Source organism: Physella acuta, unplaced genomic scaffold (genome assembly GCF_028476545.2).
Source record: "Physella acuta isolate Inbredline_101_S28 unplaced genomic scaffold, ASM2847654v3 ptg000620l, whole genome shotgun sequence".
NCBI classification, from domain to species: domain Eukaryota; kingdom Metazoa; phylum Mollusca; class Gastropoda; family Physidae; genus Physella; species Physella acuta.
The window spans coordinates 89,977-106,387 of NW_026732139.1; the positions used below are offsets into that span (position 1 = coordinate 89,977).

The following is a 16,411-nucleotide window of genomic DNA, read 5'->3' on the forward strand; positions in this document are numbered from 1 at the left end:
ATCTTCTCATACAACCAGGTTTATGTCCTATATCTTCTCATCCAACCAGCTTTATGTCCTATAACTTCTCATCCAATATGTCCGCATCCAGACAAGCGTACTGTTCGCTCTGGAATAGTTCCAGATTGATGTAATCTTTTTCTTTTTCCAGCAGAGTCTCGAACCTGCGATACAGGGCATCAAACGTTGAACGGTTCTCTGGGAGGAAGGACCAGCAGCTGCACATGAGCTCGTATCTGTGGACAGGGAGGGTTAGGGTTAGTTGGTTGGTTATGGGGGAGTTGGGGTGGCGTTTTGTGTGGGATTGTGGGAGGTGAGTTGTAGGATTGTGTGGGGGTGGGAGATTGTGTGGGATTGTTGGAGTTGAGTTGTAGGATTGTGTGGGGGTAGGAGTTTGTGTGGGGGTGGGAGATTGTGTGGGGGTGGGATTTATTGTGGGAGTTGAGTTGTGTGGGGGTGGGAGTTGAGTTGTGTGGGGTTGTGAATGGTTGGGATTATGTATGGGGGTGAGTTGTGTGGGATTGTGGGGGTAGGTTTGTTTTGATGGAATTGTGTGGGGTGGGATTTTGTGTGGGATTGTTGGAGTTGAGTTGTGTGGGGTTGTGAGTGGGTGGGATTATACATTGGGGTGAGTTATGTAGAGGGTGGGGGTTGTGTGGAACTCTTTTGTTGCTGTCGTAATTGATGTGGAATTGTCAAAATTTCTCTAGCTGAGTGGGTTTTTAGTTGTCAAAGTGGATGTGTGTGTTGTCGATTGTGTGGTTAGGATTAAAGTTATGTACATGTCAGAACTGCAGTGCTGAGGTTTCTCCATTTTCTTGCCAGCGCTAACAAACTTGAAGGCGTCATGGGCAGACAACCCGGGGTAAGGACTGGCACCTGAAATCAATCAATCAAACTCTTTAGATCGATATTTTGTCAACTTGGTCTGGGGTGCGTGGGGTGGGTGTGGTACAAGAAAATAAAATATAGAGTGGACATTTGGAACAAAATAGGGCTGGTAAGTAGGTCACCAACCAGTTCTACGGCTCAATAAAACCTGCATGAGCCATATAACTGGTTGGTGACCTACTTACCAGCCCTATTGCCAGGTTCACCCAGTATCTTTTACATCACAGGTACTGTTTATTTTATCTTGAAGGCGGATCTATTCAGACCCATCACGGTATCCCGTGTATTAACATAATAGTATTAATGTACACATTTTGTGAAGCCATTCTTCATGACACAATGTTGTAGGAAGCTAATGCTATTTTGTTGTATTTGTTTGCTATCTAGAAAGTTCGCTCCGACCCCATCTATCAACACAAAAGTGTATAGTTTGCAATCAGACTGTTGGTTGCAAGACATTCAAGGTGAAGGTTACATGCGCCTGCTTAATGAATTTGCCGAGATTTACAATCTACACCCCCCCCCCTCCAAACCCATACAGTAGCCCCCTACTACCAAACTAAAGTAAAACAATAGACTCACCCAAAGATAGTTCCCCCCCCCCCCTCCAACACCGTAAAGTACACTGTTGTGAACACACGGACATGCCATTCGGGAGATCCGATGCGTAGCGCAACACATAAGACAAACAACCACAAACGGGTTATAAAACAAGACTGAAACAAAGGCTCGTTGAAACTAAAAGAATTTATATACACTATCTACACCTAACACAGTCTAGTTTAAACAGAAAATACACAAGCTAGTAAACTAAGATACAGTGGCTAAAAACTAGTATAAACCTAACCTGTACTAACCTTGGAGACCTGGACAAAACTGAGGCCATCACACACGTTTTCATACACCTTACATACCCTTTCATAAACTGGTACAAACCGGAGTATTACAACTCACAGCACGAGAACTGAACAAGGACTTCGGGATAGGGTACCAAGTAACAACAACACTCACCCCCTTCACTACATAAAACCTCCCCCCCCAACCCCGCCCCCCCCTACTAATGTAAACCTATGAACTCACCTAGCGTAACAATCTCCCACAGAAGAATACCGTAGGCCCAGACATCAGATTTAGTGCTGTGTGTTCTGTCAATCAAACTTTCTGGTGCCAACCATCTAACCGGCAGTGGGCCCTGTCAAGTTTAGAAAAACACTTGTTTTAAACTAGATTTATCATTCACCTACCACTTCTGTTATAATCTACTTCACCTACGCCGCTTTAACGGTAACGGGTTCGAATCTAAAACGAAGTATGAAAATTAATGCTTGAAACGAATAAAACACAGTTGGAAGATTCTACAAAGGAATCAATGTCCTAGTCCTAATAATGTAAGCCATAGCAAGGTGAATCAGCATTGGGATTTGCCACCAGCTAGCAATAAAGAAAGTAAAAAATACTTTCTTTAGACGTAGCGATCCATTGTGTAGATGAACTAGGGTTCATGTTTCTTGACTTCGGCATATGAAGGGATGGCGTGGTCAGCACTATGCCCAACGTATTGTCTGGTACCCATCAGAGCTTGGTGGATTAATCAAAACCAGGACCGAACTCGAGACTTTGGGGCTGGCCTCCAACGCTCTACCATTCGACCACGTCGTCCCACACAAACTCACAATATGATGCATTGAAACATAATATTTAGTTTAAATATTCTAACCAATTGCTAAAGCCACCAAATTGACATATGCTTGTTTTCTACAGATAAAACAATTATTTTCTGGCCAAATTATGTGGCAACTGAACTAGAGCAAGTTTGGAGTTTCTTCCGCGACTATAAGTAAAACAAGTTAAAAAACCGACGATCAAACAATAATCAAACTAATGAAGTTAGTGAACCTTCGACGAATAACTGAAAACATAATTTACCTTAAACCATTGCAGTTCACGAACCTTTGACGATCTAACCATAATTTAACCAATGGAGTTTACGAGCCTTCGACGATTGAACCATAATTTAACCAATTCACGAACCTTTGACCATTTAACCATAATTTAACCAATTCACGAACCTTCGACGATTTGTCGTAGTGGTCAGTGTCCCCCAGACATCGAGCCAACTATTTAACCATAATTTAACCAACTCACGAACCTTTGACTATTTAACCATAATTTAACCAATTCACGAACCTTCGACGATCTGTCGTAGTGGTCAGTGTCCCCCAGACATTGAGCCAACTATTTAACCATAATTTAACCAACTCACGAACCTTTGACTATTTAACCATAATTTAGCCAATTCACGAACCTTCGACGATCTGTCGTAGTGGTCAGTGTCCCCCAGACATCGAGCCAACTATTTAACCATAATTTAACCAACTCACGAACCTTTGACTATTTAACCATAATTTAACCAACTCACGAACCTTTGACTATTTAACCATAATTTAACCAATTCACGAACCTTTGACCATTTAACCATAATTTAACCAATTCACGAACCTTCGACGATTTGTCGTAGTGGTCAGTGTCCCCCAGACATCGAGCCAGCCCGAAGTCTGTGATCTTGCACACGCCCCTGTCAGTGACCAACACATTGCGAGCTGCCAGATCTCTGTGGACAATCTGGTCAAAGAACAAAGTCAACTGGAGTTATTTCCCATTTTTATAAACAGTTTTTCTCAAAAATATTTGTCCTTTTGTTGTCTTGATTTGGTTTCTTAGACGCAAATAATTGTCCTTTTACTGTCTAAATAAAATTTCCATTTTTTTCACAACTAATTGTCCTTTTGCGTCTTGAATAAATTCCATCAATGTCCTTTTCGATCCCTACGTATTATCGTTTTAATGTCTAGCCTAGATGCCCTATTAAATGGTCTACGCTGAATGCTCCTATACCCCTACGAACCACACAACCGCCAGCCCCCACCTGTCCCCATGTACCATCGCACCCCTTGCCTCATCTGTCCCCACCCCTATCCCCAACTGTACCTATCTCCCCACCTGTCCCCACCACCACCTGTCCCCACCACCACCACCTGTACCTGTCCCCACCACCACCACTTGTCCCCACCTGTTCTCACCTTGTTCTCAGCCAGATGCCCCATATCCCGCCCCATCTTGTATCTACCAACCCACCCCTAGCCCCACCACCACCTGTACCTGTCCCCACCACCACCTGTCCCCACCTGTACCTGTCCCCACCTGTTATCACCTTGTTCTCAGCCAGATGCCCCATACCCCGCCCCACTTGTATATACCAACCCACCCCTAGCCCCACCACCACCTGTACCTGTCCCCACCACCACCTGTACCTGTCCCCACCTGTTCTCACCTTGTTCTCAGCCAGATGCCCCATACCCCGCCCCACTTGTATCTACCAACCCACCCCTAGCCCCACCACCACCTGTACCTGTCACCACCACCTGTACCTATCCCCACCACCACCACCTGTACCTGTCCCCACCTGTTATCACCTTGTTCTCAGCCAGATGCCCCATACCCCGCGCCACCTGTATTTACCACCCACCCCTAGCCCCTCCACCACCTGTACCTGTCCCCACCACCACCTGTCCCAACCACCACCATCTGTACCTGTCCCCACCTGTTATCACCTTGTTCTCAGCCAGATGCCCCATACCCCGCGCCACCTGTAGGCAGAAAGCGAAGAGATCGCTGGACAAGATCCGCTCCTCCTCCACCTCGTCTATGCTGGTGATGCGACTAAAGCAGCTCTCCGTGGCCACACTGCTGCACTGGCTGGACATGCTGCCTCGCCGCGCCGTCTGCCTCGATCGGCTGCTCAGAGAAATCGTGTCGGATGTGACGTAGACCGGTTTCCTGTCTGAAGTGACGTAGGACTGTTTCCGCTGTTGTTTTACCGGCGACGGCGTAGGGCAGCTGAATTAATTAAATAAAAGATTGGCTTGTAATCGTGCAAAAATCTCGACATTTTACACCTCACTGATACGGAAAAACATAATTTTGCAATCTTGTTCGTGTGTATGTGTGTCTGTGTGTCTGTAAACACGATAACTTGAGAACCGTTACAGCTAGATTGATGAAATTTCATATATAAGTATGTTATCAAAATCGTAGATCCGTATCAACTTTTGAGCGATTTCCGATAACCGGAAGTGGTACTTTTTTTACTTTGAATTTTTCAAAAGCCTATAACTTGAGTACTATTTTAGATAGATAAATGAAATTAAACATGTAAGTAAAAGATCTAATTCTCTACCTTCTGTCAAATCTTGAGTAATTTCCGATGACCGGAAGTACTAATTTGCGATATCTCCGATTTCTCAAAAATTAATGTAAATTTATAAAGTACTAATAATATTCCGCATATTAAGCACATTTTATTTGGCGTTCACTTGTGTGCAATTCTTTTTTCTACGAGATTTTATTCTATTTTTAAAAAGTTTTAATTTTTAAAATGGATTAAAATTCATGTCTATATCCCGAGTTCCCATCCCTTGTTTTTTATATAAGAATATTCGAGAAAGTTTAGGGGAGATCACTCTCGGTTTATTTAAAAAGTAATAACATAAGAACAATTCATTTGACTTGTATTTTGAAGGGAACGCAGCATATTTTTTTTATCAAGAAAAAAAGTTATTGTTTTTCATAGTATCAATTCAAATATCTTAAGACGGTTAAAGCTCAGGGCAATTTTTACAAAAAAAAATTAAATTAAAAAATAAATAAGCTATTTCACCATTTTAGAAAAAAAGTATCTTCAACTAGCCATCTCGCTTTCACGACAAATTATCTATTTCTAGCACGGCCATCGCCTACTCCTGCATCATTCTTAAGCTAGGCAGTCTGGAAAAACGTTGAAGAATCTCGTATCTTGTATTGTAACCCGCATGGTCCGTGGGTTTTGCCAGTCTTTTGCCTACTTCTCAGATGCACCTGGTTCGTTATGAGCGGCAGTTCGGTCCAGGGTGCCGAATAGCGAACTCGAAAAATCCGCGATTGCAAGTGCACGTTCTATAGATAGACCATCCTATTCATCCTAACCCCAAAAAACATGTACAAATGGTCTAGTTCGAACCCCCGGGCAGATGAGGCTCGTTAGCTGGGGACAGCCACTCTTCTAGGAGAGACAACTCCAAAATTAAACAACTGCTGCCTTGTAGTTTGTTCTTGGTTGGACAAAGGCTATGGAAGCAAATCCAAAAAGAAAAGCAGGCTGAAATTGGAGTCAATGGCCTCAATGGCGCATAACCAGTTGACACGTAACGCTTAATTGTATTGGAGGCGTGGTCCTAAACCAGTGTCTTATTCAGTGGTCTAATCAATGAGAAACTTGCACATAGGGTATCAAGAGCCACATAACAGTATCTGTTATAACTTTTCTGAACAGGCAAGCTAGTGGACAAAATTAATGTATTCATGTAGATTTAGTTATTATCTAACAAATAAAACCATTATGGTAATGATCAGTCAAGTTTTACTCTGATAATGATAAAAACTTTATAGCATGGTAAAATGGGACAAATGTCGGCCATTTTGTTTTGGCACCAATAATCACTGTGCAAAAAAAATTCACCAAAATAAAACTATTCTAGCCATAGCTATAAAAATAGTGTTAAAATGTACAACAACCAATGCTCTAATACAGGAACAAAGAATGGGCTTGAAAAACTCATTTGGTTTATTACAAAGTGAAGTTTCCCAAGTTATGTCTATTTGGAAAAAAAAAGTTCACAAAATGGTTTTATGGAGATCAGAAATTTTAGGGAAAGAGCAGTGGGATTAAATCCTGTCTCATCCTCTCCCTATTGGACCAAGTGGGTCATAAATTACATAAAATGAATCCTCTGCTTCTCTGTTATCAAAGAACAGCAGCTTTTTCCGTGACAATCATTCTTAGATCTGGTCCACAAAATTGACAGGAGAGGGACCTTGGAAGTTAGTAAGGATCAAGTGAGGGGAGGGTGGAGTGTCGGTATGTGTCAATAAAACATAATTGAAAGGATGCTCGTAACTTGGTTTTGTCATGTAACATATTTACTATTTTTTTAATATAGGCTAATGAATGATCCAAAAATAATCACGTTTTAAATGTTTAAGAATATTTAATATAGATCTAGATCTAAACTTTTAAAAGATATTCATATGCATGTTTATTTCAGTTTAGATTAGGCTTAATTAGTGTGTTTTAGTAATGTTTAATCAGGGCAATTTATAAATGATAGCTATGTCATTGTAAAATGAATCTATCCCTCCTCCCTTACTGGACTTGAAACCTGTGTGTTATTCACAAAGCTTTGTCCATGCTGAGTTTAAAATATTGTTAAGATTTGTATCTATTTTTTTTAACTGTAATCACATTAAAATTGATCAAGTTATCGAGAAACGCATTCTAAACAGCATCACTGGCAGTGCCCATGACAGGCATCTCGCTTGCGTAGTGACAGACAGATGCTCACTCAAGTAGTTTTGTCAACTAGAAAAGTTAACCTATCAAATACAATTCATCAAACCTATAAAATTAAGAGGCCTATCACATTAAAATGATCGCCTGTGACCGAAAGATATAGGCAAATTACAAACATTGCAGCCCACCTGTGTTCTTTTGTAAACTGGTGAGAGAAAACTCAAAGCACAGTATGAGCGTGTTCCAAATCTAGTCCAAGTACTTTGTTAGCCCAAGTTCTAATTAATAATTCTAATTAGTAATGTAAGCCTAGACCCAACACTAAAATCATTTAATTTTTCAGACCTCTTAAATCTTAATAATATAAACATTATTTAGCCTAATAAAAGAATATCAACAAAGAACAGTGAGAATAATATTATATTAAACTTAAACTAATTAAAATCTATGAAATCAATAAGAATTAACAAAAATTAATTAAGGGCATGGGCGGGTGATGAGTACCAACTTCCTTTTTTCCGAGTCTAAAGATGTAATACTTGGCTAATAGTTATAACTCAAAGAGTTAAGCATAAAAATATTTTTTTAAATCTTCCGTTGCCATGGTGACGGTGGCCATATTGGATTTTATTGACAATTTTTAAATGGAAATAACTCAAAAATGGTTTGTACAAATTTCATGAAAACTTAATATAGTCTGCAGACACATGTGTTTAAGACTTCTGATAGATTACATTTTCAAAAAAGAAAATAGTTTTTTTTAACTTTTTTTTCAAACATCACTGTAAAAAATTACATTATTTCGTCCAATTTTTTCACTATTTCAACAAAATTTTTTTTTTTTTTACCAAATATCCAAAAGTGTTCTATCAGTTTTATTTGAATATATATAAAGAGTAACTGGAGCAAATTTAGTTCAGTTCTTATAATTATTAACAAAGTTATTTCAACAATTGTACAAATAAACACCAAACTGAGAAAAACGCAAAAAACTAACAAAAAGTTGCAAAAAATTAAAATTTATCGCTGTATGTCACTAAAATCGACCACATTTATAGCCTGAAGTATGGTGCTGCTGAATATATTCCTTCTGAGCTTTTTTAGCTGCTAGTTTTCTTTTTTTTTCTGGCGCTGTTTGTTTTACCTAAAGCTGTAGTAAAGCTGGGTCTTCGACTATGGTTTCCTTCTTTTGACTGCAATGCCATAGCATGCCTGGGCCCAAAATTGAATTATGCTATCGCAGAAACAGCAGTATATTTTGCATGGTCTCATGTCTAAAGCCAATTATGATAAGACGATGTCTTTGTTTATTGTGAAAGGCCTTGTTCTGGATTCTTTTGCAGTTGTATACTTACGGTTTACAACATTTTTATTACTGCCACACCATGCTTGAAGCAAACCCTTTACACTTTTTTCATCAATAGTAGCCACTACATCACAGTGGGCGAGGAAATATATTGATAACATCAAGAAGCAAATCACATTCGACAATAATTCTGCATGGCTGTGGTTTACAATTAGCACTACCAGTACTAGATGTAACAGTGCTTTCTTCTGTCTGTAAAAACTGTGTCTTACATTGCCGCAGTTTCTTAGTAAATGTGCATATTACATCTGCACCAGTGCTTGTCTGAATAGTGCTAGATTGAGTAGAGGTAGCTGCTATCAGTTGCATTCGGACGTGCTCTAGCTTTAGTAAATTAGTTAGATGTGTGTATCTATTTTTAGCGAGTGTTTTGTTCTACCCATTATCGAAAGAGAAACAAATTAAATCGTCTCTCTGCTTATGATAATTCACACAAACTAGTCTAAACTGTTAATAGTATATTTAATTGCAATAATTATATGTTAAAATAATGTAAGTATTTCATAGAAGCTTAGAGAAACAAAACTAGATCAAACTTAGCAACGTGCTGAAACTAAGGGAATGTTTATTTCCGAAGCGAAATGACCAATCGCTAACTAGCTTCCGCAGTTGTATGCCAATGAAAAAATTGAGGTCAAAAATTTGCATACCGGAAAAACCCGACTGAGTAAAATAAACAACTTTATGACGTAGAAAAATAATCACATTAAAATAGGTATTTTGATTGGTCATTTAATTTTAGAACAAATAAAGAAAGGATGTCACAGCCTTTCCATTGATATGAAACACATTAGGTTTCCGCGAAGCCTAATAGTACTTTTCTAGGTCGAAAAATTGCTATTTTTACCAAAAAATTAAACAAAAGACCCTGTACACACTACATTGAACCCGGTTTTTCATAAATAAATACTGTTTTTAGGGTCATAACAATGCCATTTTTAGATTCAACGATGGTTATTCTGTATAGATCAAGTAAAAGTGGGAAATCGATGATTTAGTGGATTTATGACGAAAAGTACACCCGCCATTGTCCTTAAGCTATAACACATTTTTCTTCTTCTTCTTTGTTATAATAGATTGACGACAGAAGCCTGTGGTTGTATATAACACATTTATTGGGTCTAACTACATCACGATGGTAATACACAGAGAGGACGGAAGGAAGTACACAAGGGACATCACTCAAGATAACAATATTATAAATATAACTAATACAGAAGAGTGAGTTCCCTTGACCTCACAATTATTTCAATCTATTACATCCCTTTACCCTTAGAACACAATAACACATCTCTCAATAGAACAATTGATAGTATCCCAAAATCACCAATTATATTGTAACATGAACACTATGGTAGATTACATCCTTACAAACAATGCACAATATGCTACAACATAATCAAAATACAAAACAATAATGTCAAAGTCCTTTTGACCTTTAGAATCATAGGTCTAACTTATTTGGGACTTTGATTGTCCTGCTTGACCTTCTCAGTGGCTTCTGATTTGGTGACTCAAGATTCTGACCATCTGGATTCTCTATCTCAGGAGGTCTAGGATTTAAATCATTAACTCCAGAATTTACATTTTCTGACTCCAGACAACTTGGTTCACTCATATCAACAGAACTTGGTTGTGGAACAAACTGAGTTGGTGTGAACTGATCAGACTTGGTGGGATTTATAGATTTACACTTATTATCTGCACAAGTTATTTTTAACTGGTCTGCATGTCTACGGACAATAAGTCCATCATTTGTTTTTACTTTATAATACACAGGTCCTGTACATTGAACAATTTGACCTGGTATCCATTTTTCCTTTCTCCCATAATTTCTTAGATACACATTCTTACAGTACTCATATACTTTTATTAAGCACTCATCTTTTTGTGTTTCTCTCTTAATATCATTCACATTTATATTGGAGTTATCCATGATAGTGAAGAGAACAAATACATCTTCTGGTACATAGCTCAGGCTTTGGTTTTTTAAAGGTAATCTACTAAGACTATCTGCACTATTCTCAGATCCAGGTTTGTATCTCAATTCATAATTGTATGCAGTTAGTGTGATAGCCCATCTTTGAATTCTTGGTGAGGCATGCTCAGGTAGGGTTTTGTTTTCTCCAAATAAACCTAGCAATGGTTTATGATCTGTAAAGATGGTGAACTTCCTACCAAACAGAAACTTATGAAATTTCTTAACACCAAAAATGATGCCTAAGCCTTCCCTATCTAACTGAGAATAATTTTTCTCAGCCTGGTTCAAAGATCTACTGGCAGAAGCAATGGGTCTGTCACCCTTCTCATCCATGTGGGACAAGACTGCTCCTACACCATCTGGTGAAGCATCACATGTCAATACAAGTCTTTTCCCTGGGTCATAGTGAGTTAGTAAGGTGTCAGCAGACAAAGCCTCTTTTGCTGTATTAAAAGCAGTATCTTGTTGTTTACCCCAGTGCCAAGTTGCATTTTTCTGTAGCAGCTTGTACAGTGGTGATAGTTTACCAGACAGATTCCCTATGAACTTTGCATAGTAATTTATCAAGCCCAAAAAAGCTCTTAGTTGTTGGGTATTTTCAGGTTTGGGTGCTTCTTTAATGGCTTTTGTTTTCTCAGGTTGAGGTCTGATGCCTTGTTTGCTTAATATATAACCAAGAAAACTAATTTCTGTCAGCATGAATTGACATTTATCTTTGTTTATCTTTAAACCTTTTTCACCAACAATTTTCAATACTTTATCAAGTGTTTTAAGATGTTCAGTGTCATTCTTACCAGTTATGTACACATTGTCAAAGTACACACAAACATTTGGAATATCCTTAAAAATACTGTCCATGACAGCTTGGAAAATTCCAGGGCTAGATGATATGCCAAAACATAGTCTTTCATATTGGTAGAGTCCTTTATGTGTGTTTATTGTCGTATAGACTTTTGAATCTGGATGCAGTTCTAGTTGAGTGTAAGCATGACTAAAGTCTAGTTCAGTGAATTTGTCTCCTCCTGCCAAATTCAAAGAAATTTCCTCAATGTTAGGAATAGGGTACCTATTTAGCTCTATTTGCTTATTCAGTGTAGTTTTGTAGTCTCCACAAATTCTTATAGAACCATCCTTCTTTAACACTGGCACAATGGGTGTCGCCCAATCGGAATAGTCTACCTTCTTTATAATGCCATTAGATTCCAATCTACTTAGCTCATTTTCAATTTTATTCCTCATTGCATAAGGTGGAACTCTAGCTTTGCAGTATCTTGGATTTGTATCTTTAATGCTTAACTTCACTGTTCTATCATTTAGTAAACCTGAATTACCAAAAACACATTTATTTTCAGATATAACTTTATCTAGTGAAGTAAGACTAGATTCTTTTACATTCTTCAATGAACAAATACTCTCCCAATTTAACTTAAGATCACTTAACCAGTTCCTACCTAGTAATGGCGGTCCATTTCCTTCAACCACAAGAAGAGGAAGTTTAACACTTTGACCATTATAACTTACATGAACCATACACTCTCCTATTACCGGAACATTGTCACCAGTGTATGTTGTTAGACACTTGTGACACGGCTGTAGAGACACTGATCCTCCTGTGACAGCGTCAAAATCTTTCTTTGTTATGACTGTTAGAGATGCTCCAGTGTCAAGTTGGAAGCTGATGCTCTTACCGTTGATATTAACTTGTACATTGATGGGAGCATGACTTATTGATTTCACAGAGAACAGGTTGAAATCCGGCTGCAAATCAGTTTGAGCATTTTCACAGGTAGAGTGGTTCATCGGTTGGGTTAGGTAGTCTTGGTGAGAGTTAACATAGTGCTGCCTTTGGTTGCGGTACTGTCTTGACTGGCTAGATTTAGCAACAGACGAAGACTTTGCAAAGCAGGCCTTGGCAATGTGACCTTGCTTACTGCACTTATAACAAGTTGCAGACTTGAACTTGCACCGATGAGATGCATGGGGACCTTTGCATCGATGACATTTTTGATAATTATTACTAGATTTAGATCTAGGATTTAAACGAGCAGGCTGTTTAGCATAAGTTGAAATGCTCTGATGGGGTTGATGTTTATTGACTAACCTGCTGTTTACTGCATGGATCTCTGAAGGTGCTAAAGATCTCGCCGCATCTGATGACTGCTGGAATGACATTGCAAGTTGTATTGCTTTTTCCAATTTTAGATCTGACTCGAGCAGCAACTTTCTTTGAATATCAGGGCTGTTTACACCTGTCACAAACTTTTCACACAGTCTGTCAGACAGCGTTTCTCCGAATTCACAAAATTCACTTAAATGACGTAAAGCAGCAACATATTCTGATATTGACTCGTTTGGTTGACGAGTCCTACTGTCAAATCTAGCTCTACATAGAAACTTTGATGGGGTAGGCGCATGGTGGTCTGTTAGCAATTTGCTCAGCTCGTTAAAGCTCTTGGTAGTTAGACTAGCTGGTGCGCATAAGTCTTTTAGTAGCCTAAATTGTTGAGGCCCTATGACTGTTAACAAAACAGCTCTCTTTTTGGCTTCTATCGTCACGTCGTTAGCTTCTAGGTAAAAGCTTAACCTCTCTAGGTAATCTTGAATGATTTCATCATTCGCATCAAATTCTTTTATTTGGCCATACAGCGCCATAATTCTAGAAATAATTAGCTAATAAGCTCTAGCAAACCTCTTTTTTGCGTAAGTAGGTGCTCTTTCTAGTAGATGTTTATCCTTCGTCGCCAGTTATAATAGATTGACGACAGAAGCCTGTGGTTGTATATAACACATTTATTGGGTCTAACTACATCACGATGGTAATACACAGAGAGGACGGAAGGAAGTACACAAGGGACATCACTCAAGATAACAATATTATAAATATAACTAATACAGAAGAGTGAGTTCCCTTGACCTCACAATTATTTCAATCTATTACATTTGTTCTTAATTATTAGTGTTGAAGGGGATCGAGATTTATCTGCCAGTGGGTTTGAACTCGAGACTTTGTTCGAATTTATCAACCATGAACTTTTTGCCGACTCGACCACGCCTCCAACACAATTAAGCGTTACGTGTCAACTGGTTATGCGCCATTGAGGCCATTGACTCCGATTTCAGCCTGCTTTTCTTTTTGGATTTGCTTCCATAGCCTTTGTCCAACCAAGAACAAAGTACAAGGCAGCAGTTGTTTAATTTTGGAGTTGTCTCTCCTAGAAGGGTGGCTGTCCCCAGCTAACGAGCCTTATCTGCCTGAGGGTTCGAACTCGAGACTTTTCGGTTTAGCAACCATGGGCTTTACTGACTCTACCACGCCAACCCCTTATAACACATTTGAAAACAACAAATAATTAGGCATAAATAAGCACACAAAGGCCAACTCGCAATAATTTCAAGGATTAACACAAATTAAAAAACAAAATAATAGATCATTGTGGTTTAGGGGCTTTTAGAGTCATAGTATAATCAAAAAGCCCGGTGAAAGATCCATAATGAGACTTAATTAGCCTAATTACGCTAGCAAAATAGGTAAAAAAAGAAAGTGTCTAGTAAAAAGAAAACTTACTTAAGCAGTGACAGAGGATAGCAATTACGTCCCTCACAAAAAAATATTGTTTACGTGACATGTGGGTGATTTTTTTTCTCAAAATGAGTACAGAATATTTACAGTTTTAATTCAGAAACAGATCAATCTAATAATACCCTACCTAACAGTGCAAGTTTGGAACCTTACAGATAGATATTTTAAGTTTTTAAGCAACTTAAAACTTTACCCATGTTTATGTTTGATAAATTTTTTTCTGGCAAAAATAGCCTTGTCATCTTCAGGTAGCATAAAAATACGCTTAAAATCTGCCATTTTTCACGTGATAATCATTTTTTAAAAACCAAATTCAAAGAAAGTCACTTTACTGTTAAGCAAAATTTTGAAAAAACGTGTCTGGTTTTGGGCCTTCAAACAAAATATGTAGGCCTGCTATAATTTTTTTTACACGATCTATCTATAGTTGTTTTTTAACAGTTGTAAAATGTCCTTGAAATTTTTAAAAAACCTTGAAATGCAGTGTTTGTGAAAATTGCTGCTTTCACTGCACTCATCCTATTTTCTCCTCCCACCACTTGTAAAAAAAATCAGCTATTTGCTTTGGGGGGAGGTGGGGCGCTACATCTCTGACATTAGTATTAGCATAGTTACTTCTGAAATCTTCTTCTTCATAATGAAATATACATGTCAACTGGTTATGCGCCATTGAGGCCATTGACTCAGATTTCTTCCTGCTTTTCTTTTTGGATTTGCTTCCATAGCTTTTGTCCACCCAAGAACAAACTACAAGGCAGAAGTTGTTTGATTTTGGAGTAGTCTCTCCTAGAAGAGTGGCTGTCCTCTGCTAACGAGCCTCATCTGCCAGAGTGTTCAAACTCGAGACATATCGGTTTAGCAACCATGAGCTTTACCAACTCGACCATACCAACCCCACTTCTGAAGTGATTTCTTAGTAAAAATGTTTCTGTAATCCTGCGATGTTACTTACGAATTTCCACAATATTTTTTTTTATGTCATCGCGCATATCAAGGTGGGGGACATTGGTGGTGAAATGGTGCAACATAAGGTTTTAGATTTTGATGTGGAAATTAGCCATATACCTGGGTATGTTGTAAAAGCAGGCATACGACAGTGTACATTTGTGTTGTACGCCTACCACTTGTTATAGTTCAGGAATGCTAAAAAAAATTCTTAGATATTTCTACACATTTCTGTATTACCAACAGTAGAAAAAGTGACCACTGCCACTACAGAGTTGTTTGTATTGTGGTTTACATGAATGGGGGTAGGCCTAGAGATTGTACTAACATTTTAAACTAATTATGTTGTATTATATATTGGATATATTTTTTAATAGACTGATAAACCTAATAGTTCTTCAATCTTCAATTCATTTTTCTACTTCCCGGGCTAATATTTTAAAAGTTCTATCATTTTTAATGGTACCAACTTTTAAATATACCTTCCTTCTTCAAAGCAAATTTTAAAATGTTTTTCTGGCATATTTTGCCCTGCCACCTATAGCTTGTTTGTATATCGTGAAAAACCAACATTTTTGCTCTTGGTAAACGTTTTAAAAACTAATTGTAAGAAGGTCACTGGAGCTAAGATGAAAAAATCTTTGAAAGTCATGCATCTGGTGTGGACATCATATTGATGTTAGCAACGATCCACACCTCCAAGGTAGCGAGTAATACTAATAGTTTTGTGTCAAATATAATAGTAATAGATAATTGAATAATAAACTAAAATCAATGTCCAAATATATATTAATATAAGCCAGAAATTAACTTTAAACAGCCTATTTTGCGAGCAAGATTTGCTATATAAACAGCTGCCAACTGTAAATTAGGGTGGTTTCCCTTGAATCTCTAGCTTAAACAAGATGGCTGCTTTAGTAAATGAGCTTGGTTGCATCAAGTAAAAACATCGTTAATCTTTATTTATTACTGAAAAGTTTTACTACTGATGTTTTAAAACACGCACATCAATAAAATTTTGTAACATTTTTGTAGCTTTCAAAATGTGAATCCTTCTAAAAATGCCAACTAATTACAAAAATTTGATACGTCACCCTTTTTTTCTTTCTCGTATACAGGGTATAGAGAAAGTATTCTGATAGTGCACAAAAATCACATGAAATTGTGACGGTTTTCAGTTTTTCACCTCAGTCCTTCATCTGGAGTATAGAAGACTTACTTTAATCTGGCAAAAATTATAAACCCACATTTATCAAATTTTTG

The 16,411-nt window shown here is 38.0% G+C and overlaps 1 protein-coding gene across 1 annotated transcript; it reads right to left on the reverse strand.

Moving 5' to 3' along the window:
• Positions 1 to 58: 58 nt before the first annotated feature.
• Positions 59 to 14,482, reverse strand: LOC131948011 (tyrosine kinase receptor Cad96Ca-like). The gene is made up of 6 exons (XM_059309457.1): positions 14,397 to 14,482; positions 4,503 to 4,788; positions 3,391 to 3,513; positions 1,972 to 2,083; positions 783 to 879; positions 59 to 236 (listed from the first exon to the last, which is right to left on the reverse strand). The coding sequence occupies exons 1-6, from the start codon at positions 14,480 to 14,482 to the stop codon at positions 59 to 61; spliced, it is 882 nt and encodes a 293-aa protein (XP_059165440.1).
• Positions 14,483 to 16,411: the final 1,929 nt, after the last annotated feature.